Genomic DNA, 25,843 nt, shown 5'->3' with positions numbered 1-25,843 from the left:
TGATCAACAACCTTAATATCAGTTACAATTGCCAACTGCACAGAGAAGACGTGTAAAATAAATATACAATGGCAGAAGGAGTGGAACAATTGAAGAAATTTCTTCAAAATATCGCAAAAAAAGAGAATTATCTACTTAGTAAAATCGATATCAAACCAATCTCTTCTGGAGGAGCCAACTACACCACAGATTTATACCTGGCCACAATTTCAGAACCCCTAAAGCCGGATATAAATATTTTTGCCAAAGCCGCTAATTTGAATGAGGACGCAAGAAAAAACAATGAATTCCTATGCAGGGTATATGAAACAGAAGCACTTTTTTACTCTGAACTGGTCGTAAACTTCGAAAGACTTTACAATAAGCGCCAAGTCCCTCTAGAAGAGAGGTTGTATATACCTAAATGTTACGGGCACTTATTAGTCCCTTACGAGGAGATTCTAGTTTTGGAAAATCTTGAAGCCAAAGGATTTAAGAACTTTGATAGAATGAAGACTTTCGATTGGGACTATGCTTCAACAGCTGTTACGCAGTTGGCTAAATTTCACGCTCTTGGACTAGCATTGCGTGATGAAAATCCTCATGAGTTCACAAGAATAGTCGGCAATTTTAAATTAGATTTATCCGAGAGCCAAGAGTTGATGAACATGTTTTTAACATTTGCGATTGAAAATGGATCTGAAGCCGTTAGGAGTGATCATAAGGAACGACTGCAAAAGTTTTTCACCTCGACGGAGAATATAGCGACGCTGATGACAATGATGACGAATGACGAAATTTTTTTGGTTCATGGAGATTATAGACCAAGCAATTTGATGCACAGGCGTTGCAACGGAAAGCTGGAAATAGTCCCTCTAGACTACCAAACCCTGAAGAGTGGAAGTCCAGTAGCTGACCTGATGCATTTTGTCTTCTCTGGCTCTGATGCTGAGTTTCGTCGTCTCCACTACCAGCGGCTCATGGACCACTATTTTACGCAGCTGACCTTGGCGTTGCAGCAGCTTAATGTGGATGTGGAGAAGCTATATCCTAGGGAAACCTTTGATGCAGACCTGATTAAGATGAGACCCCTAGGTCTTTTCCTGGGCCTATCGATAGCGGGGATGTTAACAGTGGCCCCAGAAGAAGCGCCCAAGCTGGATGGAGACATGTCCAAAATTCGTATCAAACCCAACCAGCTCGCTTTGGAGCGCATAAATGGGATCGTTGAAGACTACGTTCGATGGGGAGTTTTGTAAAGAATTTTAAATAAATTTAATGAGGATTTAGCAAAAAAAGTCAAGGTAATTAAAAGTCAAGTTAGGTATCTTATAATTTAGTTTTGTTTTAAACTCTGTTTCTGTAGAAAACTTCAAATATCTGACACTGATTTGGTAATAAGTAGTAATGACTTAACATTACTAGAAGTTTCATCTAGTTGCTTGAGTAATTTATATCAACACCAACACGATATCAATAATAATCAATATCAACACGATCATATTTTTTTAAATTTTCAATATCGCTTTAAAGTTTTCTACTCACTTATAAAACTTAAAATGTTTTATTAAATATAAGTAGTCTGGCAAACCAATTTTGTTAGAAGCAATATAATAAACAGAACTATACTTCTCCCTCTTTTTGTAGTTGTAATACCTACTAACACAAGAAATAGACAGTATGATTTTTGGGACTCAAGCTAGCCAGTTGGTTGCCACACGCGCTCACGCACGCACGTCACCGCGCGTTATGCCAAAGAAATGTCTTCGTCACGAACAAATAACACAGCTTGTAGTATGGATGGATGCAGAAACAACAAAACAAATATAAAATATAGTTTTTTTCCTCTTTCGACAGATGAGGAAAAGTAAGTAGACATTCTCAATCTAGGTACTAACACCTACTGTTATCATTTTTACGATAGTAACAAGCTACGTAGGTACTATTAAATTGTTTTAAGGATGCAGGTAACGTTTTTTACGACACATTTATAGCTAGATATCTACCTAAGACACCTAAGTATTTGAAAGAAGCGTCGGCAACCCTAGCGTTGTGTCGGCGCGCGCGGTGCGGGGAGCGGCTCGTTGAAGGTCACTCCATTGTATTTTTGTGTAGGTATCAGAACGGTAAGTATTTGCGTTTTCTTTCAGAGATAAGTGTCTGTTCGTAAGAACTATTATATAATCTGTGGCGTTACGAAGTTGTGTCGTGGCACTTTCTGTGTATCAAGCGAGTCAGGAAATCAATAAAGTTACTAGAGAAAGGCATTTTTTTTTCTAAGATCTAAAAAGCGCTACGTTTTCAAAAACGCTGCTGGCTGAACCTACTGCACTTTAAGTAACTGCGGTCTTTCGGTCCTCTTCGGCGGCGAATGTCGATACAAACAATTTTATTACAGTTCGAATTGAAAAATTCATGCGTTGTACGCACATCAACGTCTCTTAAATCTGAATTTATAAGTTATTAATATTTATGACACATTTATTACGAGTTTCGTTTACTTCGATGCATAATTCATGGTCGATTCGGTATTAGAAAAAATGTTCCACATATTGCCGAAAAAAATGTTCCACATATTGCAAAAAAAAATGTCCCACATATTGCCGAAACAAATGTTCCACATATTACCGAAAAAAAAATGTTCCACATATTGCCAAAACAAATGTTCCACATATTACCGAAAAAAATATTCCACATATTGCCGAAAAAAATGTTTCACATATTGCCGAAAAAAATGTTCCACATATTGCCAAAAAAATCATTTTCCTCATATTGCCGAAAGAAAGGCTTATGCAGGCATTCACGCGAAAATTCATGAAATTGGACTATATATATCAAACAAGCAATGATTGTATCATCATCACGACCATATGTATATGTATACAAGGTTTACGTCCCACTGCACGTGGCAACGTGGGCAACCACGTTAGCACATTCGGATTGGGGACTTTATACGCCCCAATTAATGTATGTTATAAAACTTATTAAAATAATATTGTATTTATTATTTAAAAAAACACTCAAAATCGAATCTTACCAACAGTAAAATCTAGATGGATCGATTTAACCTCTGGTTTAAAAATAAAATCGCATCATTACTTAATTTAGTACCTACGCCTGGCTACCGCTAAATCGCGGGCAAACTAATTAATTTCGAAATGAACCCTAGCTTAATCGGAGTATCGTTTTCATACGTTTACCCCATATTTTAAATTTCATCGAAATCGCTGGAGCCGTTTTTGAAATAACTATTAAAAAATATATGCAAATGTATCTGAAAAAATATGATAGATTATTTGCCGCTACTGTCAGGATGCCATTGAGAGTGCCATTTTTTGGCTAATTTTTTAAATAACTTCTGAACTGTTTATTTTAAAATTATAAAAAAATATATTTGAGATTGTCACAATGAGCTCTTTCAGTGATATGTAAGACGATATAGTTTGAAAAATTATATTTTTTAATTTTCTCATTTACTCCCTAAAAGTGGCCTCCATATTTAAAATTTATTTGTTTACGTTACATGTCTCTCTTTGGGTCACAAACTTACATATGCGTACCAAATTTAAACTTAATTGGTCCAGTAGTTACGAAATAGGCTGTGACAGACGGACAGACGGACAGACAGACAGACAGACAGACAGACGCACGAGTGATCCTATAAGGATTCCGTTTTCCTCTTGAGGTACGGAACCCTAAAAACGGCAAGAAATCGCGTTTGTTGTATATTAGCCCCACTTAAATATTTATTTTATTCTGTTTGTAGTATTTGTTGTTATAGCGGCATACATACATGATCTGAGAAAATTTTAACCGTCTTATGAGATACAGTATGGTGACAGACAGACGAACAGTGGAGTCTTAGTGGGTCCCGTTTTTACCCTTTGGCTACGGAACCTTTAATTCTATTTTTAAAGGTTAGTTTATAGTGCAGATAGATAAGTCACTATTTATCGTGAACGTGTAATCATTATCAACAGCGTTAATTGTATTATTTATGTCGCAACAATTAATTATATTTCATGATAACTGATTAACAAGCTTAATGTCAGTTACAATTGTCAACTGCACAGGAAAGACGTGTAAATAAATATACAATGGCAAAAGGAGTGGAACAATTGAAAATATTTCTTCAAAATATCGCAAAAAAAGAGAATTATCTAATCAGTAAAATTGACATCAAACCAATCTCTTCTGGAGGAGCCAACTACACCACAGATTTATACCTGGCCACAATTTCAGAACCTCTAAAGCCGGATATAAATATTTTTGCCAAAGCCGCCAATTTGAACGAGGACGCAAGAAAAAATGACTTTCTATCCAGGGTATACGAAACAGAAGCACTTTTTTACTCTGAACTGGCCGTAAACTTTGAAAGACTTTACAACGAGTGCCAAGTCCCTGTAGAAGACAGGTTGTATATACCTAAATATTACGGTCACTTATTAGTTCCTTATGAGGAGATTCTAGTTTTGGAAAATCTTGAAGCAAAAGGATTTAAGAGCTTTGATAGAATGAAGACTTTCAATTGGGACTATGCATCAACAGCTGTTACGCAGTTGGCTAAATTTCATGCTCTTGGACTAGCATTGCGTGATGAAAATCCTAATGAGTTCACAAGAATAGTTGGCAATTTTAAATTTGATTTATACGAGAACCAAGAGATGATGAACGCGTTTTTAAAATTGGCGATTGAGAATGTATGTGAAGGCTTGAACAGTGATCATAAGGAACGACTGCAAAAGTTTTTCGCCTCGACGGAGAATATAGCGACGCTGATGGCAAAGATGACAAAAGGCGAAACATTCTTGACTCATGGAGATTATAGACCAAGCAATTTAATGCACAGGCGTCGCAACGGAAAGCTGGAGGTAGTTCCTCTACTACCAAACCCTAAGGAGTGGAAATCCAGTAGGTGACCTGGTTTATTTCGTCTTCTCTGGCTCTGATGAGGAGTTCCGTCGTCTCCACTACCAGCGGCTCATGAACCACTATTTCACGCAGGTAACCTTGGCGTTGCAGCAGCTTAATTTGGATGTGGAGAAGATGTATCCTAGGGAAACCTTTGATGCAGACCTAATTGAGATGAGACCCCTAGGTCTGTTCCTGGGTATAATTATGGCGGGAGGGCTAACAGTGGCCCCAGAAGAAGCGCCCAAGCTGGATGGAGACATATCCAAAATACAGATCAAACCCAACCAGCTCGCTTTAGAACGCATAAATGGGGTCGTAAAAGACTACGTTCGATGGGGAGTTTTGTAAAGAATGTTAAATAAATTTAATGTGGAGTTAAAGCAAAAAAAATGTTAAGGTAATTAAATGACATGTTAGGTATCGCTTTAAAGTTTTTCTGCTCACTTATCCTGATAGAAAAGTTTTTTTAAAACTTAAATTGCTTTATTAAATATAAGTAGTCTGGCAAACCAATTTTGTTAGAAGCAATACAATAAACAAAATTGAGTATAAATCAAAAGTTAACTCAGGTTGTTTAGCAGCGGGTCTATGATGGCCGCGCTCATAAGATAGCGCTGTCATCGTGGAGTCACTTTCTGACAAGTAGGTACAGTCAGCATTAAAAGTAGCGGATCAGACTATGAACCAAAAGTATCTACCATGCATTCTCTAATAGCTGAACAAAATGAGATATGTCTATATGTAGAGCAACTGTACAGTACAGCAACAAATACTTTTGAACGCGAACTGAAGAAATATTGTCTCTATTTGGAAGAGTACTTCAAGGTGGCGGGTGGGGTGGCAGATACTTTTGGCGCGTTGCTTCATCAGTTTCATCACCTACTATTGAGGCTGACTGTATATATATACGGTTAAGCAAAACAGACCATAATATAGCAACCATTGTGTTCATAGGTACAGTTGAATTCATAAATATTTATACATTTCTTTACCTTAAACCCATTGCAGTAAGGTGAAAAAATGTATACATATTTATGAACTACTCGACTGTATAGAAATAACTACGCGAACAAGTAATAAAAATGATCTGGGCCGTGTTGCATAATAAACTACAACTAATATTACAAGCGGAACTCCTTTTCTAATTCCACTTAATAGAAAAGAAGTTCCGCTTGTAATATTAGTTCTAGTTTATTATGCAACACGGCCCTGGTCGAGATTGTAACCTACAAATTAGAAAATCTGTTACATATAACTCGCAGTTATATTCAAACTACATGACTAAAGGTATTTACAATTCGACCAGCTAATTGACATCGGACAGCGATACTCGAATTTAAAATCAAAGAAGGGGATAATACCTAATGAGCTGTAGTATGTATTAGGTACAAAGTAAGAAAATAAGTAGATCAAGGGCTAAAGGTGGTTGTAGACAAAAGATAAGTACATATCTAAGAACTGTCGTGTTAGAGACGAACCAATGACCCACGTCTCGACTGAGGTACCATATTCCCAGCTAGCTCCGCAACAGCGATCTTTTATTTATATTTATGATAAAGATAGGTACCGATCAAGCAGGCGTTGTAAAAACCACGAGCATAATGTTGATGACAATTATACGTAGTATGTACCTACTTAAAAAATGTCAGCGATGTTGAATTGAAATGAAATGAAAATGAAAACGAAAAATATATTTATTTTGAACACACAAAGATGGGAATTTGCAGATGGAGTATACATGATGTCCAGGTTGCGCGCATACAGCGGTACATTTATAACAGTATGAACAGGGGTCCCTAAACTAGGCATAGCCTGTATCTTGGGCGACCAGTTAGTGAATTAAAAACTAGATTGAAAAAAAGTAAGTCTAAAGGTAAAGATAGGTGCTAATGCTAATAACCTTAGCTACTAGGGATTTACGTTGGTCAGTCTGTCAGTCAAGTCTCTTAAGGCTAAGTGACCTATAGGTTAAGTGTCTAATTATGTAACATAGAGTACTACTACATATGGACAGAAATTGAGGCTTATGGCCGCGATATTTAAAGCATTATACAATTATAATTATTATACAATTATACAATTTAGAGCATTATACAATGTTTCCTTTCTCCATACAAGTGCACCGTAGCGTCACTGCACTATCTCCTCAGTCTTATTGTAATCGATAGTTAGCAACCAGTCACAAATAACTCGCTTTACCTGTGAAACAGGGAGGTCCTTGATGTAACAGTGTTTTAGTATTGAATTGTACACTGATGTTTTTCCATAGCTGCCAAATCTCTTTGCAAATTTAGTTTTAGTTGGGGGTTTTTTAGTATGAAAGTGCGCTTTTTTAGCATTTCTCTGTGCATATCCGAGCCGATCAAGTTTTTATGGGTAAGTATACATGTTCGGAGTATAAAGAGCTGTCGAATGTTCAAGACCCGGGCTTCTTTGTATAATTGAGACGTGGGGAAGAGAAAGGGTTTTCTAAGCATGACTTTTAGTACAGATATTTGAGCCCGTTCTGCTACTATGAGTGCGGTTTTTGCTGCGTTGCCCCAGATACTCACGCAGTAGCTAGCCACGGGTTGACAAATAGCTGTGTAGACCATTTTCAGGACTCTCCGGTCTGCTGCGTCTCTAACTCGTTTTATTATAGCGATTGTTTTCCTTAACCGTTTTGACAGGCCTTCAATATGTAGTTTAAAGTTTAGATTTTCATCCAGCATAAATCCAAGGTATTTTATGACGTTGCACCGCGCGATAGCATCACAGTTACATACTCGTGATTCAGAGAGAGGGTACCCACATTTATGTATTTTAACTTGTAGATCCTCTGGGGGTTTAGATGCAACAGTTTTATGAAAGCAGACGTGATTTATTTTCTTATGGTTAAGAGTCAATAAGTTACTCTCCAGACAGGTGTAAATAGACAGCATTCTCAGCTCAGCTGCACGGGACGTCTCCTTCCACGTGCCACCCGTGAACAGAACAGCAGTGTCGTCGGCGTAACATATCACATGTGCGCCCTGGAGTCCCACATCTTGTATGTCATTTATATAAATGTTGAAAAGGGTCGGACCCAGCAAGCTGCCCTGAGGGACGTCGAAGTGCACCGGCAAGGGGTCACTTGTATCGGAATCAACCTTGACCAGCTGGCTACGATTTCTGAGGTAACTTCCGAACCAGTCCAAAGAGACGCCTCTTACGCCAATTTGTTCCAGCTTGCTCAGGAGTATTTTTGACGACACCGTATCGAACGCTTTGGCCAAATCCAAAAAACTCCAATTGAAATTGAAATTGAAATATTTATTGCAGACCGTGGTCCAATGCAATATCGATTCTTATCTAGATTGTCAGAAATCAACTCCGTTAAAAGTGCAACTGCGTCTTCGGTGGATCGGTTGGACCTAAAGCCAAACTGTCTGGGTGATAATAAGTCATGCGCTTCGATAAATTTTGACAGACGTACGTTAACTGTCTTCTCGAGAAGTTTCGAGAATGTGCTTAATAGCGAAATGGGCCCGTAGTTTGCAGGGACATCTTTGGGGCCATCCTTATAGATTGGCGTGACTGAGGCCACTTTCCAGAGTTTGGGAAAGCAGCCAGTGGTTAAGCTGAGGATAAAAATGTATGTTAACGGATCACATAATATGTGTTTGAAGCGCTGAATAAAGCTAGGACCCACACCGACCAGGCCAGAGGCACTGTCTGATTTTAGTTGCGTTATAAATTTAAGGATTTCAAGTCGGTCAGTAGGTTCCAGAAAGAAGGAGTGCGGTGGACTATTCTTTAGTTTTACATTCATCGCAAGACTTTCCTCTGACTCATTCAGGCGATGCAGGATATTATTAGCAAGATTTTGGCCAACCGTTGAGAAGTAGTTATTCGCTATGCTAAGGGAGTTTCTTGTGCATTAAATGACACATTTGGTTTTATCGCAACAAAATGCCTAGTGCTGAATATATTAATTACTGATAAATCATTATCATTAACGATATGACATTCATTGAATCTCACGATGACGTAAACAACTATAGAAAAATAGAAATATTCGAAGCTAATGTTTGTTTGTAAAATACTACTATAATAGTAACTATAAAGTTACTGACATGTCGAAGTAAATAGCAATTCATTTGACCCTAATGATTAAGGTTAGTTTAACCGAAACCTTCCGCACGAAGGGTAACGTACATTACGCAAAAAACGGCAAGGAATCGCGTTTGCTGTATGGGAGCCCCACTTAAATATTTATTTTATTCTGTTTTTAGTATTTGTTGTTATAGCGGCATGATCTGTGAAAATTTTAACCGTCTAGCTATCACAGTTTATGAGATACAGCCTGGTGACAGACACTTAGTAAATAGGGTCTCGTTTTTTTACCCTTTGGGTACGGAACCTCAAAAAAATTAGATATAGTGCAGATAGATAGGTCACTACTTATCGTGAACGTGTAATCGTTATCAACAGCATTAATTGTATTATTTATGTTGCAACAATTAATTATACTTATAACTGATTAACAAGCTTAATATCAGTTACAATTACAAACTACACAGGGAAGACGTGTAAAATAAATATACAATGGCAAAAGGAGTGGAACAATTGAAAATATTTCTTCAAAATATCGCAAAAAGAGAGAATTATCTACTCAGTAAAATTGACATCAAACCAATCTCTTCTGGAGGAGCCAACTACACCACAGATTTATACCTGGCCACAATTTCAGAACCTTTAAAGCCGGATATAAATATTTTTGCCAAAGCCGCCAATTTGAAAGAGGACGCAAGAAAAAACAATGATATGCTATCCAGGGTATACGAAACAGAAGCACTTTTTTACTCTGAACTGGCCGTAAACTTCGAAAGACTTTACAATATGTGCCAAGTCCCTGTAGAAGACAGGTTGTGTATACCTAAATATTACGGGCACTTATTAGTTCCTTTCGAGGAGATTCTAGTTTTGGAAAATCTTGAAGCAAAAGGATTTAAGAGCTTTGATAGAATGAAGACTTTCAATTGGGACTATGCATCAACAGCTGTTACGCAGTTGGCTAAATTTCATGCTCTTGGACTAGCATTGCGTGATGAAAATCCTCATGAGTTCACAAGAATAGTCGGCAATTTTAAATTTGACTTATACGAGAACCAAGAGATGATGAACTCGTTTTTAAAGTTGGCGATTGAGAATGCATGTGAAGGCTTGAAAAGTGATCATAAGCAACGACTGCAAAAGTTTTTCGCCTCGACCGAGAATATAGCGACGCTGATGACAATGATGACGAACGACGAATTTTTTTTGGTTCATGGAGATTATAGACCAAGCAATTTGATGCACAGGCGTCGCAACGGAAAGCTGGAAGTAGTCCCTTTAGACTATCAAACCCTGAGGAGTGGAAATCCAGTAGCTGACCTGATGCATTTTGTCTTCTCTGGCTCTGATGAGGAGTTTCGTCGTCTCCACTACCAGAGGCTCATGGACCACTATTTTACGCAGCTGACCTTGGCGATGCAGCAGCTTAATGTGGATGTGGAGAAGATATATCCTAGGGAAACCTTTGATGCAGACCTGATTAAGTTGAGACCCCTAGGTCTTTTCGTGGGTGTAATGATTGCGGGGATGGTAACAGTGGCTCCAGAAGAGGCGCCCAAGCTTGATGCAGACATGTCCAAAATGCAGGTCAAACCCAACCAGCTCGCTTTGGAACGCATAATTGGGGTCGTTAAAGACTACGTTCGATGGGGAGTTTTGTAAAGAATGTCAAATACATTTTAATGAGGATTTAGGGCATAAAAAATAATGTACTTAATTAAATGTCGATTTATGTATCTCATAATTTAGTTTTATTTTAAACTCTGCTTCTGTAGATTTTGTACTTCAAATATTAACTACCTAGATTTGGTAATGACTTAACATTACCAGAAGTTTCATCTGGTTGCTTGAGTAATTTTAAAACAATATCAACACGATAATATTTTTATAATTTTCTGTATCTTATCGCTTTGAAGTTTTATTACCCAATTCAGGATGATATAAACGTTTTTTTTAAATCTTAAAATGCTTTATTAAATATAAGTAGTCTAATAAACAAATTTAATTAGAAGCAATACAATAAACAAAACTATACTTCTCCCTCTTTTGTGGTTGTAATACTAACATAAGAATAATACAGTATGATTCTCGGGTGCGCTCGACTATGGGCCAGAACACAATTACACTATGCGACGTTAGGTCGTGGTAAAACTACCTATGCGAAATCGTGTCGCGTTGCGAAGTTATGTCGTGGCACTTTTTTCCTATCAAGCGAGTCAAGAAATCAGGTTTCGATTCAATAAATTTACTAGAGAAAGTCCTCTAGATTGCTAATTAAATTTTTGCCAACCGTATATTGTGATCTAAAAAGCGATACGATTTTTCAAAAACGCTGCTGGCTGAACCTTCTGCACCTTAAGCTGCGGTCTTTCGGTCCTCTCCGGCGGCGGTACATACAATTTTATTATGGCTCGAATTGAAATTTTTGATGTATTGTAGGCACATCAACGTCTCTTAAACGTGAATTTAAAAGTCTTTAATATTTGCGACTCACATTTTTTTTTATCTGGTTTTTATGGAGGCTTTGGACACTCTAGGTGAACATGTCAGCCTCATGGGACTCACATTTATAACGAGTTTTGTTACTTTATGATGGTATGGAAAGTTTCATAGTAAACGTGACGTTGACGTTGACAATGTTTGGGTGACGTTGTTCAGTCTGTCAAGTGCGGATGGTGCAACTGGCACTAAGAATAAGTACCTATCACCATACTCCCAGCTAGCTCAGCAACAGCGATCTTTTATTCATATTTAAGTTAAAGGCAGGTATTGATCGAAGAACGCGTTGTATAGTTTAAATCATTTCAACTGAGCTCATTCACTTACCTGTAACAATGGCATTGTATTATTACAATAATATCTGCTTATGTTCTCTTTGTTTTTTTTTTTGTTATAAACTATGAGTATAATGTTAATGAAAATTGTACGTACCTAGTATGTCTCAAAAAATTTCAGCGATGTTGAATTAAATGTCACATTTGATTTCATCACAACAAAATGCCTAGTGCTGAATATATTAATTACTGATAAATAATAATCATTAACGATATGAGATTTTAACTTTGAATATCACGATGACTTTGAATCTAAAGCTAATGTTTGTTGGTAAAATACTACTATAAAGTTACTACTTACTAACAGGTCGAAGTATATAGCAATTTTTATTAAATAAAAAAACCGGTCAAGTGCCAGTTCGTTTACTTCGTTTAACTCGCGCACCGAGGGTTCCGTACAAACTTAAAATTTTCTTATGTAACTATAATCACGAAAGAACTTTTGACCAGAATCATAATTAATAAGCGTAATTGTAAGCAAATTGGCTACCTAATTTGCGCGACCTGTATGTATGTTGGTTTTTCTGGGACAATTCTTTATCGTGTGAACCGATTTCAACAATTTTTGTTTTGTTTGAAAGAAGGTGAGTTTAGTGTAATATCTTAAAGGGGCTTAAATTGCAAATTAGATTACAGAAAGTTTTTTTATAATTTAAAAAAAAGTATTCAAGATATTGGTGTGATTATATTTTACCTGTAATATTTATGACAATGTTATTATTGTGTAAAAATTTCATAATTTTTGGTTCGTAAACTTCGGAGATAAGATAACTTTTCTTTCATAAGTAAATTTTTTTTCTCTATGAAAAAAAAAACAAAATTGTTTTGTAATATTCAGTTTGAGCTCTTTCAAATGATATCTCACTCGACCTAGCAACTAGACTTTGAAATTTTGCCCCCTCTTTATTTTGGGCATTTTCCATAATTAATAAAAAAAAATATTAAAAAATTACACTTTCAATGTGTTTGGGTTAGCGTTCTTCATGACATGACTATTCTAAATTTCAAATCGATAGTTTAAGTAGTTATCGAGATATTTAGCAATGTGACAGACAGACAGACGGACACAGTCGCACCATAAGGGTTCCTTTTGTACTTTTTGGTACGGAACCCTAAAAATAGAAATAGGGCAGATAGATGTCACTACTTATCTTGAACGTGTAATAATCGTTATCAACATAGTTAAGTGTATTATTTATGTTGCAACATTTAACTGTACTTCATGATAACTGATCAACAAGCTTAATATCAGTTACAATTGCCAACTACATAGGGAAGTCGTATAAAATAAATATAAAATGCTAAAAGGAGCGGAACAATTAAAGATATTTCTTCAAAATATTGCAAAAAAAGAGAATTATCTACTCAGTAAAATCGACATCAAACCAATTTCTTCTGAAGGAGCCAACTACACCACAGATTTATACCTGGCCACAATTTCAGAACCTCTAAAACCGGACATAAATATTTTTGCCAAAGCCGCCAATTTGAATGAGGACGCAAGAAAAAACAATGACTTCCTATCCAGGGTATACGAAACAGAAGCACTTTTTTACTCTGAACTGGCCGTAAACTTCGAAAGACTTTACAATAAGTGCCAAGTTTCTGTAGAAGACAGGTTGTATATACCTAAATATTACGGGCACTTATTAGTCCCTTACGAGGAGATTCTAGTTCTGGAAAATCTTGAAGCAAAAGGATTTAAGAGCTTTGATAGAATGAAGACTTTCGATTGGGACTATGCATCAACAGCTGTTACACAGTTGGCTAAATTTCATGCTCTTGGACTAGCATTGAGCGATGAAAATCCTCATGAGTTCACAAGAATAGTCGGCAATTTTAAATTTGATTTATTCGAGAAGCAAGAGATGATGAACATGTTTTTAAAAGTGGCGCTTGAGAATGGATGTGAAGGCTTAAAGGGTGATCATAAGGAACGACTGCAGAAGTTTTTCGCCTCGACGGAGAATATAGCGATGCTGATAACCACGATGACGAAAGACGGCAAATTCTTGATTCATGGAGATTATAGACCTAGCAATTTGATGCACAGGCGCCGGAACGAAAAGCTGGAGGTAGTCCCTCTGGACTACCAAACACTGAGGAGTGGAAATCCAGTAGGCGACCTGATGCATCTCGTCTTCTCTGGCTCTGATGAGGAGTTCCGTCGTCTCCACTACCAGCGGCTCATGGACTACTATTTCACACAGCTGACATTGGCGTTGCAGCAGCTTAATATGGATGTGGAGAAGATGTATCCTAGGGAAACCTTTGATGCAGACCTAATTGAGATGAGACCCCTAGGTCTGTTCCTGGGTGTATTTATGGTGGGAATGGTAACAGTGGCCCCAGAAGAAGCGCCCAAGCTGGATGGAGACATTTCCAAAATGCAGGTCAAACCCAACCAGCTCGCTTTGGAACGCATAAATGGGATCGTTAAAGACTACGTTCGATGGGGAGTTTTGTAAAGAGTGCTTAATAACTTTAATGAGGATTTTAAGCATAAAAACGTTAGTTTTAAATTATTTCCTCATTCATGATGCAAATAAATGGATGCTCCGTGTATTTTTCTGTATTTCTCTCTTTTCTTTCTGTCGATATTCGCGTCTCGACGGCATAGAAAAGTCAAGCTACTGCAAAATATTTATACCGTGTATGATTTGCGCCCGGTACCTACATCCGTCACGATCTGTAATGTGAGATTTTTTTACTTGAAAGCTATTAATATTGTAGCATCTCATACCTGGGTCCTAACTCCCAGTCCTTACTCCCACGGGCTGATGCTCTGGATTCTCCAATCGGCTATAATTCCTTAACGCTTTTGCCTTCTCTTCCTGTCTGATTCTCGTCTTCCAAATTACTCCCTGAAACTTTTGATTTAAAATGTTTACTTTCTGGCTACCATTTCTAAATTCTCTCTAAACTCCTTCTACCCTAATACGGCCCTGACCCGTCCGGTTACTTACCTTGCTGTTTTTCTAATCATTTCATGTTTTTATAATAATTTCAAAGCTAATCGACCTAAAATTCACTATAAATTTTCCTTGACATATTTGTTTCTTTGTTTCGACATAATCCGTCAAACTATTAAATTACTCTAAATTCCTTAGCATGAAGTTTAGGTCGTATAGTTTTCAAGTAGTTTGTTCTAAATTTTACCTAAAAATTGTTACTGGTGAACTAATATTTTCAAATATTTTCAAAATTAATAACGAAGTAAAGAAGAATTCTAGAAAATGTTATTGCTAGCTATATAAGCGGCCCAGCGGACATCTGAATTCAGTTTGCTTCTAGTTCCCAACAAAGGAACATCAGTTGTAAGGGTCCGTGCGGGGCCAAGCCAGGCCCCGCACCATCAAGAAACCCTCGATCGCGCTCATTAAAAGGTTACCTGTGTTCCTGGCGAAGTCTGGCGCTCTCTGCACGCACCCAAGTCCGGTGGTGCTTTTGCAGTTGCTCTAGCGGAGCGCCTCGTCTCCTAGGCGCGCGCTATCGGCGCGCCTCGCCTCAACAGGCGCGTGCTGTCACCGCGCCTCGCCCGCTATCGGCGCGCCTCGCCTCAACAGGCGCGTGTTGTCACTGCGCCTCGCCTCTTTGAAGAGCGTGCTTATCAGCGCGCCTTACCCAGCGCGCCTTACCGTGCGCGCGCTATCAGCGCGCCTTACCCAGCGAGCCTTACCGTGCGCGTGCTACCAGCGCGCCTTACTGTGCGCGTGCTGCCAGCACGCCTCACCTTTGCGCGTGCTATCTGCGCGCCTTACCTTTGCGCGTGCTATCTGCGTGCCTTACTCTTGCGCGTGCTATCTGCGCGCCTTACTGTGCGCGTGCTACCAGCGCGCCTCACCTTGCGCGTGCTATCTGCGCGCCTTACCTTTACGCGTGCTATCTGCGCGCCTTACTGTGCGCGTGCTACCAGCGCGCCTCACCTTGCGCGTGCTATCAGCGCGCCTATCCGTGTGCGTGCTCCTGCCTTGCACGTGCTATTAGCGCGACTATAAACTTTATTTTATTCTTTTTGTAATTTAAACCATCTGTAGCGTGTCATATTTAGACAATTAGCCGATAAATAAAGAACCTACCCCTGTTATATCTATCTTTTCCTTTCTACCTCCTCACTCCCAGCTCCGTTACTCACTCCTCCAATATACGTGGAGGAGGGAGTAACGTGACAGTTTTGGCGCCCAACTTTTAAATTTACCGGCTTTCTTAACCCACTAAATTCTAAATTATAGACAGCATCCTTGTCTTTAAATCTTAAATAACTTTTCGGCCTTTTTCTGTTTAATTTTCTATTTCTTCAGTCAATATGGCACGTTTTTTAGATTATCTTATTATAGCAATCAGACTAGATAGCTAGCTTTTTTTATCACTTTTATTGCTAAAGATGTATTTTTCATAGGTCTTTAACTTTATAATAATTGTACTTCTTTTACTCTGCAGCTCAGGCCGTCCTCCTCCTTCCCTTTGTCCTTCTTCAAGCTCGTTTTCATTCTTCATTAACTGCCATTTTCCATTTCTTTCATTTTGTGTGAGTGTGTCATCTGTAAATATTTCTTCATATTCTCGGGTGGCTTAATAAGCCAGGTGCCCTTCTTTTTCTTTTCTTCACCCTGCAGAGCGGTAGTCCAACTCTGAAGAAAAAAATAAGCCTTATGGTCAAACTCTTCTTTTTTACTCAACTGTGGTAGGTCTACCCCTACCACAACCTAGAAGTAGGTTCTACCCCTACTCTCTATTCTCGTCGGCTCTAAACCGACTAGAACTTGTACATAAACTTATTTTCGCGGAGCGGCTGACTACTCCCTTAAAATAAGCCTTAGGTCGTTCATTATTATCTTATTATCTTTTCCAGTGGAGCGGCTGACTACTCCCTTCTATAAAGAAGCCTCAGGTCATAGCGAGGACTTCTTAGGAGTGTGCGTCATAGAGCGTGAACCACATCCCCTTCCTTTGCCAGAGACTTATGAATGCGTGATTATGACAGGCGATGTATGAGTGCAGGGAAGTTCCTCGATCTATTCATCTTCTTCTCCATTATATCACTCATCCTCTCGTTCCATTTATTCATCCCCATTAACGAGTTTGCTCTTTCTCTCTTCTGACTTACTGACTTACCTACCTACTTACTTACTTACTTACCTGCTTACTTAACTACTTACTTCCTTTACTTTCCCCTAAAACTTAACTCTTCACAAAAAAAAAACTTTTCCGTTTAAGATTACGACAAAGTTTTTTTTTCCGTGGTTTTTGGGGTAATGTAGCATCTCATACCTGGGTCCTAACTCCCAGTCCTTACTCCCACGGGCTGATGCTCTGGATTCTCCAATCGGCTATAATTCCTTAACGCTTTTGCCTTCTCTTCCTGTCTGATTCTCGTCTTCCAAATTACTCCCTGAAACTTTTGATTTAAAATGTTTACTTTCTGGCTACCATTTCTAAATTCTCTCTAAACTCCTTCTACCCTAATACGGCCCTGACCCGTCCGGTTACTTACCTTGCTGTTTTTCTAATCATTTCATGTTTTTATAATAATTTCAAAGCTAATCGACCTAAAATTCACTATAAATTTTCCTTGACATATTTGTTTCTTTGTTTCGACATAATCCGTCAAACTATTAAATTACTCTAAATTCCTTAGCATGAAGTTTAGGTCGTATAGTTTTCAAGTAGTTTGTTCTAAATTTTACCTAAAAATTGTTACTGGTGAACTAATATTTTCAAATATTTTCAAAATTAATAACGAAGTAAAGAAGAATTCTAGAAAATGTTATTGCTAGCTATATAAGCGGCCCAGCGGACATCTGAATTCAGTTTGCTTCTAGTTCCCAACAAAGGAACATCAGTTGTAAGGGTCCGTGCGGGGCCAAGCCAGGCCCCGCACCATCAAGAAACCCTCGATCGCGCTCATTAAAAGGTTACCTGTGTTCCTGGCGAAGTCTGGCGCTCTCTGCACGCACCCAAGTCCGGTGGTGCTTTTGCAGTTGCTCTAGCGGAGCGCCTCGTCTCCTAGGCGCGCGCTATCGGCGCGCCTCGCCTCAACAGGCGCGTGCTGTCACCGCGCCTCGCCCGCTATCGGCGCGCCTCGCCTCAACAGGCGCGTGTTGTCACTGCGCCTCGCCTCTTTGAAGAGCGTGCTTATCAGCGCGCCTTACCCAGCGCGCCTTACCGTGCGCGCGCTATCAGCGCGCCTTACCCAGCGAGCCTTACCGTGCGCGTGCTACCAGCGCGCCTTACTGTGCGCGTGCTGCCAGCACGCCTCACCTTTGCGCGTGCTATCTGCGCGCCTTACCTTTGCGCGTGCTATCTGCGTGCCTTACTCTTGCGCGTGCTATCTGCGCGCCTTACTGTGCGCGTGCTACCAGCGCGCCTCACCTTGCGCGTGCTATCTGCGCGCCTTACCTTTACGCGTGCTATCTGCGCGCCTTACTGTGCGCGTGCTACCAGCGCGCCTCACCTTGCGCGTGCTATCAGCGCGCCTATCCGTGTGCGTGCTCCTGCCTTGCACGTGCTATTAGCGCGACTATAAACTTTATTTTATTCTTTTTGTAATTTAAACCATCTGTAGCGTGTCATATTTAGACAATTAGCCGATAAATAAAGAACCTACCCCTGTTATATCTATCTTTTCCTTTCTACCTCCTCACTCCCAGCTCCGTTACTCACTCCTCCAATATACGTGGAGGAGGGAGTAACGTGACAATATCTGATTTTAAGGTGCGCGTTGTTAATAGGAGCAAATTGATTTTAAATAACAGTATTCGAGCTTTGATTGATATATTTATTGGCTAAGATTTGTAAGCATCCGGTTTTAATAGTAACAAACAAATAAGTGGGCAAGTTATAGGGAAAAAAATACAAAATGAAAAATATTACGATTGTTTCTACCGAGGCAAATTAATTAAATTTTGTATCTTGTACCAACAGAATAGCAGAAGTTATCTTCAAATAACACAAAAAGAAGAAACTATCTATGCTTTTTTGCAGTTTTCGCGAAATGAAGTTATTATTTCATGTTAACAATTTTTGTTTCGTACAATAAAGTGATTTACTACTACTACTACTACTATTTCCAACCCCTAGTTTACCTTTCTCTAAACCCACTTCACCTTAAGCAGAAATATGATTAGGTTTCTATTGCAAAAAGTAAATTTACCTTACTAATTAGCTAATGACAAAAAGTATAATTTGTGAGTATAAAGTAGTTTTTGATAGCCCAGTAACTAACTTACAAAGCATTCGTTTAGTAAAAACAATGATAACCAAAAAAAACAATTGCTTGAAAATCGCAGAGAATAGCACTAAGTCTACATTTTGTCTGAACATCTTTTGTGTAAAAGCCTAAATAAAGAACTGTTAAATATCACATTGATTTTGAAACCTGAATTGGTATTTGAAAACCTGGATTTAATTTTGTAAATTGGCCTATATATTTACAAGCTTTTACTTAACATGCATTGTATGTAGCTACATATCTATGTATGTTTGTACGGGTTAAATCTTGCAAGTTAAATTTGACCCACTTCCCGGTTTCAGATGAGGCTGAAAATTTGCATACGTGCCGGTAAGTCGGGTGATAATGCGCTACCATGGAATTGATCTGATGATGGAGACAGGAGGTGGCCATATGTACTCTATGATAAAACAACGTAACGTAACCGTGTTTGGGGTTTTTAGAATTGTCTCGATGAGTATTAGTTGTCTGTGGAAAGAAAAGTACAGTCTGCGATAAAAGATTGTAATTTTGAAATACCTAATCGATGTAGGTAATTTTACATTTTGTTATTGTAGCAAGCAACCAAGCAAAGGCAGTCACAAGCTAATGCACATTATATAAAAGAAACATGTAACGTTTAATATACACGGCTGCGTCTAGGGAGTTCTAGACTTCGCGAGCTTCGTTTCATTCACTTTTCTACGTAGAAGAAATTACAGAGCGCTCTCGAGGGACCCGGCCTTGGGCACGAGATTTCCGCTTCCGAGATTTTCCATAATCTTTAATGATAGTATTCTAGGTAAGAGCTTAATATACTTAATTAAAATGGTATATTCCTTAACACAAAGATTTTCATAAAAATATAGGCACGCCTAATCAGAAAACGAGTACCCCCCATATGGAGTACTGCTGTCACCTTGGCTTTGGGCAGGAGCACCTGGATGCCAGCTTGGACCCTTCGACTCAGTCCAAAGGCGCGCTGTACGAATCTTCAACGATCCTAAACTCACAACCGGTATTGAACCTTTAAGTCTAAGGAGTGACTTTGCCTCCTTGTGTGTGTTCTACCGCTTGTACAATGGGCTGTGCTCTGAAGAATTGTTTGACATGATGCCAACGGCCGCTTCCTAAGCTATCACCGCACCGCTCTCCGTCGGCAGAGTGGTTATCCTAGAACCTCAATGGCCGCGTACTGTGCGGTTTAAGAGGAATTTCCTCCCGCGGACGCTTCGGCTGTGGAATGAGCTCCCTGCCGAGGTTTTCCCGAGGGGCTACAGTATGTTTTGAAGAATTAAAAAAAGAGTGTACATGTTTTTAAAGGGTCGGCAACGCGCATATAATAATATATCTTTGGTGTTACGGTGCTACGGCGACTGCTTACCATCAGGCGGGCCATATGCTTGTTTGCCACCGATGTGGTATAAAAACAACTTATAATCAACCAATCCGGTTTTGTTGTACGTAGTAGCGGTTATTAATATAAAGACCGCAAAATTATGGCACATATTCTGCTTACTTTGGCAAGTATGTGTAAAAAGGTTTTATGATTATAATGCGGAGTAATCAGACAGAAAATATTATCATAGCCTGTAGGCTATGATAATATTCAACAAAACACATTATGCAAGTCGTTCGTTGTTACAGCGGGAATACAACGTAATTGACCATTTACATAGTTGCGACCGCCGATCAGGTGTTTCGTATGCAATTGTTGTACCTAGCTACTGTGAGGACAGTTTAGCCACCTGAGCCCTATTTTATAAGCTACAAGCTAGTTTCTGAAATTTTAACCAACAGTATTAATTCGATTTACACAAAATAACTAAGCTAGCTTCAATTAAATGCCTTTAGTTGTTTTTTAACTAATAGTTTAATGTCCAAGGGTGCCGAGAGTAGAACAATAATAAAATTATATTATGGACATTAAGTCCAAATGACAAACCAAAGAAAGAATTCATCTCAACGACAACTAAAGGACTCTCCCCGCTCATATCAAAAATATACCTAAAGCTCTTATAAACGACCTAACTTCACGAAAACTTCGTTTTTATTTAATTTTTTTAGTTATTTAACTTTATTTTCAGTTCGTTATAGAAGATCTAATATTCTGAGTGAGCTACGCAAATCCTGTTACTCTTACCAATTTCAATAATATGACACGAATTTTACAACGGTCATAAACCAGGAACTTTATAGGGATGTGACTCTGTCGATCTTCTGATAATATTGCCGAGATGTTACTAAATACTTCTAACAATTGGCATGGTTGGGTGATTTAAATTAATGTTAGGGCAATAAATTAAAATATAATAGTAGTGTGAGGCCTTTGCTGCGCGGACTAGATGGATAGAAGACATAACAAAACAAGTTCCGAGCAACTGGCATACCGAGATTACCGAGGCTCAAGATAGAGTGGCGCAAACTGGGAGACGCCTTTACCCGCGAGGAGGTCCGCTCATTTAGATATTTAAAATTAAATTTAATTTGTATTAATATTATTTAAGATTAATTAATAAAATATAGATTTTACTTAAACTTTTGTAAGCTAATAATAAAAAATAATAGTGCAGCTTGTGGCGAGCTGTTAGGGAGTAACGACCCCACGGACCCGAGTGCTCCCGAGAGTCGGTCAGGGTCTCCGTCTCCGGCGTGTCTTCGTCGGTCGGAGTAGACCCCAAGGGGACTCTCAGCTCTGGCTTGCCTTCATTGGCTGTCCAGAGAGGAGTCTTTAGAGCTATATGCTCCAGGGGTGGAAGTGAAAGATGCATAAGACGCGAGTTGGCACAGTGGCTGGTAACAGCCACTGGGTAGAAAGCGGCTCACACCTCTCGACACCCCTGATGAGTTGCTCACACCGGTGTTGCTCCTGGTCGTCTTTACGACGGCAGTTTCAGGGGCCCATCTAGTCAGCGGCGAGTCACCGCCTGCCTCGATAACGTGTACATACATTGATATGGCAGGTGTCCGGACCTTTTAGCAATAGCCCAATCTTTTGACCAGCTAAACTTCAACGCCATAACCGGCACTCTATTCCACTGTGTTTATAATAGCCCCTACGCCTGTTGGGACCGATTTACGGGTATCTATTTGTACCCGTGAATGGGTACATAACAGCAAACTTCTCCAAAGGGGCTCTACGTGTTGGATCTGTATCCCAACGCACGCCTATCAAATGACCGGGATGTGTATACCCGTGAGTTTATATGAAAAATAATGATAAATCATTTATTTCAGGCAAAGCCCATAACATAATTAATTGCTATTTTTTATTTCTTAGTTTTTAGGTATTTATTATTAATGTTATTTGTATTAGTTGTAAGTTGACATACTGTAATTATCTAAATAATTTTGTTCATTTTGGTAAATAAAGGATATTACGAGTTTAATAATCACTTTTAACTAAACTGTAAACTTTAGAAATGAGTCGGAATAAAAGCCTTTTAGTACCGTGAGCTGTTCTTATGAAAAAAAAAATGAATGAAGGATTGCAGTCTATTAGTTTTCCTTGTTTCAAAATCTGCCGATGTTGTACCTCGACACATTTTGAACTGCCATCAAGCTATCTATCTATCTACTACTATAATGACTACCTAATCGTCTAACATTTCCATTTCAGGGCAATTTTTACCGCAACTAAACGTTATCGTTGCCTGCCACCGATAATACCGACAATATTCCTGAAAATGGCACATCACTACGTCTAGTGGTACAGGCAACTACCTGCCAACTGTAACATTTTATTATCATATTTTTACGCGCAGACAATTATGACGCTGTCTCAGAGTTGAGGCGATACATTACCGAAGGGATTAATTACAGCGACCGGCCATTAACGTCACTTTTATTGCACACATATCATTCGCACAATTACGCAACCGGTCGGTTCTTATTAAAAGTTAAAATGGGTACCTACTCGCCTATATATTTCAGCCATATGCCAAAGAGTGGAAGAGCTTCCCAATTCATATTTACGGTATTTTTGTCACTTACAACAAACGCCACAGGAAACCCAAAATCATTAAAAATAAAATTATTTACTTAAATAAAACAACAAATATATCTAAATGTGACGTTTTCAATCAAAAGGTACCACATTGTCGCTTGTCGATAAGGTTGATTTCTAATTGAAGCTATATGGAAATAGCGCCTTACTGACACGCGACAATAAGTACCCTTTTGGTTAAAAATGGCACAAATGATTCTGTATAAACTTAACTATACTAAAACTGACATCATGACGAAAATCTTCAAATAGACTTATATTGACCAGGACCGGGATATGGACCGTGATGACCTTTTGTATTGTTTTCGAGCAGCTCCCATGCATGTAACTGCGTCGAAATATCGGGAGCTCGAAAACAATACAAAAGGTAATCACGGTCCATATCCCGGTCAATATAAGTCTAGTGAAACTAACCGAGAATTATTCAAAACTGTTAATCTTCAAATAATTCTAGTAGGTAAGTATTTATTGTGGTTATTCCTAAATATTTTTGGGAATACTTGTGTGCTCCCGGTCTCTGGTTATCTGAAAATGTCACTAAGAAATTAGGGCATGAAACGCTCAAACACGTGTGGCTATTTTTTGATGGGACTCCATATACGAGTATTATGTTTACCTTATTAGGTAATTGGTTCTAGGCATCGAAAAACATCGAATCCGAGCAACGAAAGTCAGTTACCTACCGTATAAATGAAATGCAGTAGTCATCAACTGTAACCAAAATCGACATTTACCGATGTCTTATTTCGATGTATGTCATTTAATTGGGGGCGTATTTTACAAAAAAAAAAAAACATTATCACATCAGTCATTATCAGAGTCGGTTAATTGACAGTTCGGAATTCAATTAAATTGGTCCGTGTGTAATTTTAGCAACAAATAAAATGTTTATTATGGAATTGCTGTCAGCTCCTCAGTCTGCCTGAAGTCGGGACATTTTAAAACGTTTTTATTACCACTAATTTCGGTGTTTGGCTTTTTATTACGTGTTCCGTTGAGAGCCTTTTAAAGTACATGACGACATTTAATTTGGCTGCTAACAGAGACATGGTATGAAGATCGGTAGTATTCATACAAAATGCGTTCTTCGTCATTAGGTGATAGCGAAACTTTATTGCGGTGTCAGGGCGAAATGTCCATATTGTTTTGTAAGAAGTTTTGAAGGAAATTTCTTTAATTATATACCATTTTTTCTATAGAACATCATACATAGATGCTTAAAGTTGAAGCACCTGCCGCAAAGAATATAAGTAGGTACACTATGAAAAGATTTGAAACCTCGCTAAGTGGGATGATCTTCAATATTAGGTAACGAGCAATTAAATTTTGTACAGAAATCGACAGTTTTTATTATTTACTAGTCTTTACTGCTATTTTAAATTTGACATACCGTGACATTCAAATAAGGCATTGCATGTTTTGGTTAAAAATATGCAACATACATACGTTTGAATTTAAGTATCACTTAAACATAGTTTTAATAAACCGCAATGTATAATAACAACTTTTAAACCAGCTACTTTGTAACAACATATTAAACAAATATTGATAACGATATTTTAAAGCTTTCAAAAACATTTCAACAAAAATGCCTTCGGTACGGCAATATTACAGATATTTAGCGGTAGTTACAGAACATAGAGCCAGCCTTTATAATATTATTGTCTACCATGGACTACCTAGTTACGTAAATAATCTTGCCAATACACAAGACATAAGTTACAGAGATTAGTTTAGGGAAAGATAAAAGAAAACTTTGCTTTGTGTTATTTTGCTCTAAAAATATATCTTACCGTGAAACCGCAGAAAGACTAATATTACTTGTAAAAGTGACATTAATGTGTGGTCAAATGGCACTGTTAATTAACTAAATAGTTTACACAGTTGACGTTTGAATGGGGTACAAATTAGAACGGAGACATTAAAATGTATTAATGAAGCGTTATATTTGAAACGGTTAGGGGTAACTGATGGGCGAGGAAGGGAAACGACAGGTTTAGAGCCCATAGACAAAATAAAAATAGAACTGGACCTGACTTCAGCGGCCATTATTTCAGTTTCATTCAGTCCTTTGTTTTTTTTTCTTAGCACTTGGTTGATTACCAGATCGTGTGAGGTGTTTTTTACGAAAATAGCTCTTTTCTGACTTTGTAACCTGGAAGCAATAGTAGCCCTTGTTGAGATTATTTAAGATACAATCCGCACGACATCTTGCTTCACCGACGATCACTTGGTAAACATAATCATACTGAATAACAAATTATTTCAGAAATTCCGAAAAACTCATTACGAGTGAGGATTCGAACGCAAGTCTCGTCCACCGTTTAAAACCATTCAATTTAACTTGACATGCTCACATACATGCTTAAGTATTTATGATTATATTTTAGAGTTGAGGATTACTGAGTTTTGCGATAACGTCCTTGTAATAGTCATAGCAATTACAAGGTTAGGCTTTTACTGTCGAGTGACAGTAAAAGCCCGCGAATGGGTGCTAAAATGGCCACGTTAAACGGTTCGAGTAAGTGCCTCAAGTGTTGTAAAAAGCAGAAAACCTAATTGTTGTAAATGTAAGATATGACACTAAGCTTAATATGAATCTAAAAGCTGCCGTCCGTTACGTTCATCAAAGACGTAAATGTTACAAAAAAATCTGATTTAACGATTGTAGTCATTATTATTTAAATTGCAATTACCTATCCATAGTTTGCAAATAATAACATCACTCATAACATAACATAAATGTGCTAACAGAGCACTAAGTCGGACTCAGGTTCAAGTGATCTTCACGATGGATGGATATCTAGCCTCTATATTTTTTTTCAG

At 38.4% G+C, this 25,843-nt stretch overlaps 4 protein-coding genes across 6 annotated transcripts in view; 3 read left to right on the top strand and 1 right to left on the bottom strand.

The window, feature by feature from the left end:
- LOC134744551 (monocarboxylate transporter 10-like) overlaps window positions 1-25,843 on the bottom strand; it is a 202,557-nt gene that overhangs the window by 59,584 nt on the left and 117,130 nt on the right. The gene's annotated exons all lie outside the window — the stretch shown is intronic.
- LOC134744893 (uncharacterized) lies at window positions 38-5,291 on the top strand. The gene is made up of 2 exons (XM_063678840.1): window positions 38-1,229; window positions 4,053-5,291. Exons 1-2 carry the CDS (start codon window positions 69-71, stop codon window positions 4,896-4,898), a joined length of 2,007 nt encoding a protein of 668 aa, XP_063534910.1. The 5' UTR covers window positions 38-68; the 3' UTR covers window positions 4,899-5,291.
- Window positions 9,428-10,629, top strand: LOC134744775 (uncharacterized). Its single transcript, XM_063678685.1, has one exon. The coding sequence runs from the start codon at window positions 9,460-9,462 to the stop codon at window positions 10,627-10,629; it is 1,170 nt and encodes a 389-aa protein (XP_063534755.1). The 5' UTR covers window positions 9,428-9,459.
- LOC134744774 (uncharacterized) lies at window positions 13,080-14,462 on the top strand. The gene has a single exon (XM_063678684.1). It carries the CDS (start codon window positions 13,100-13,102, stop codon window positions 14,267-14,269), a length of 1,170 nt encoding a protein of 389 aa, XP_063534754.1. The 5' UTR covers window positions 13,080-13,099; the 3' UTR covers window positions 14,270-14,462.

The sequence above is a fragment of the Cydia strobilella genome, chromosome 10 (genome assembly GCF_947568885.1).
Source record: "Cydia strobilella chromosome 10, ilCydStro3.1, whole genome shotgun sequence".
NCBI classification, from domain to species: Eukaryota; Metazoa; Arthropoda; class Insecta; order Lepidoptera; family Tortricidae; genus Cydia; species Cydia strobilella.
This window is presented reverse-complemented; position numbering and strand designations above follow the sequence as displayed.

Bases quoted from the DNA above. Each gene is read 5' to 3' on its own strand.
- LOC134744893 (XM_063678840.1), top strand. From the start codon at position 69: ATGGCAGAAGGAGTGGAACAATTGAAGAAATTTCTTCAAAATATCGCA. The intron at 1,230-4,052 runs GTTTTGTAAAGA...TCAACTGCACAG, and splicing joins AAGACTACGTTCGATGGGGA to GAAAGACGTGTAAATAAATA.
- LOC134744775 (XM_063678685.1), top strand. From the start codon at position 9,460: ATGGCAAAAGGAGTGGAACAATTGAAAATATTTCTTCAAAATATCGCA.
- LOC134744774 (XM_063678684.1), top strand. From the start codon at position 13,100: ATGCTAAAAGGAGCGGAACAATTAAAGATATTTCTTCAAAATATTGCA.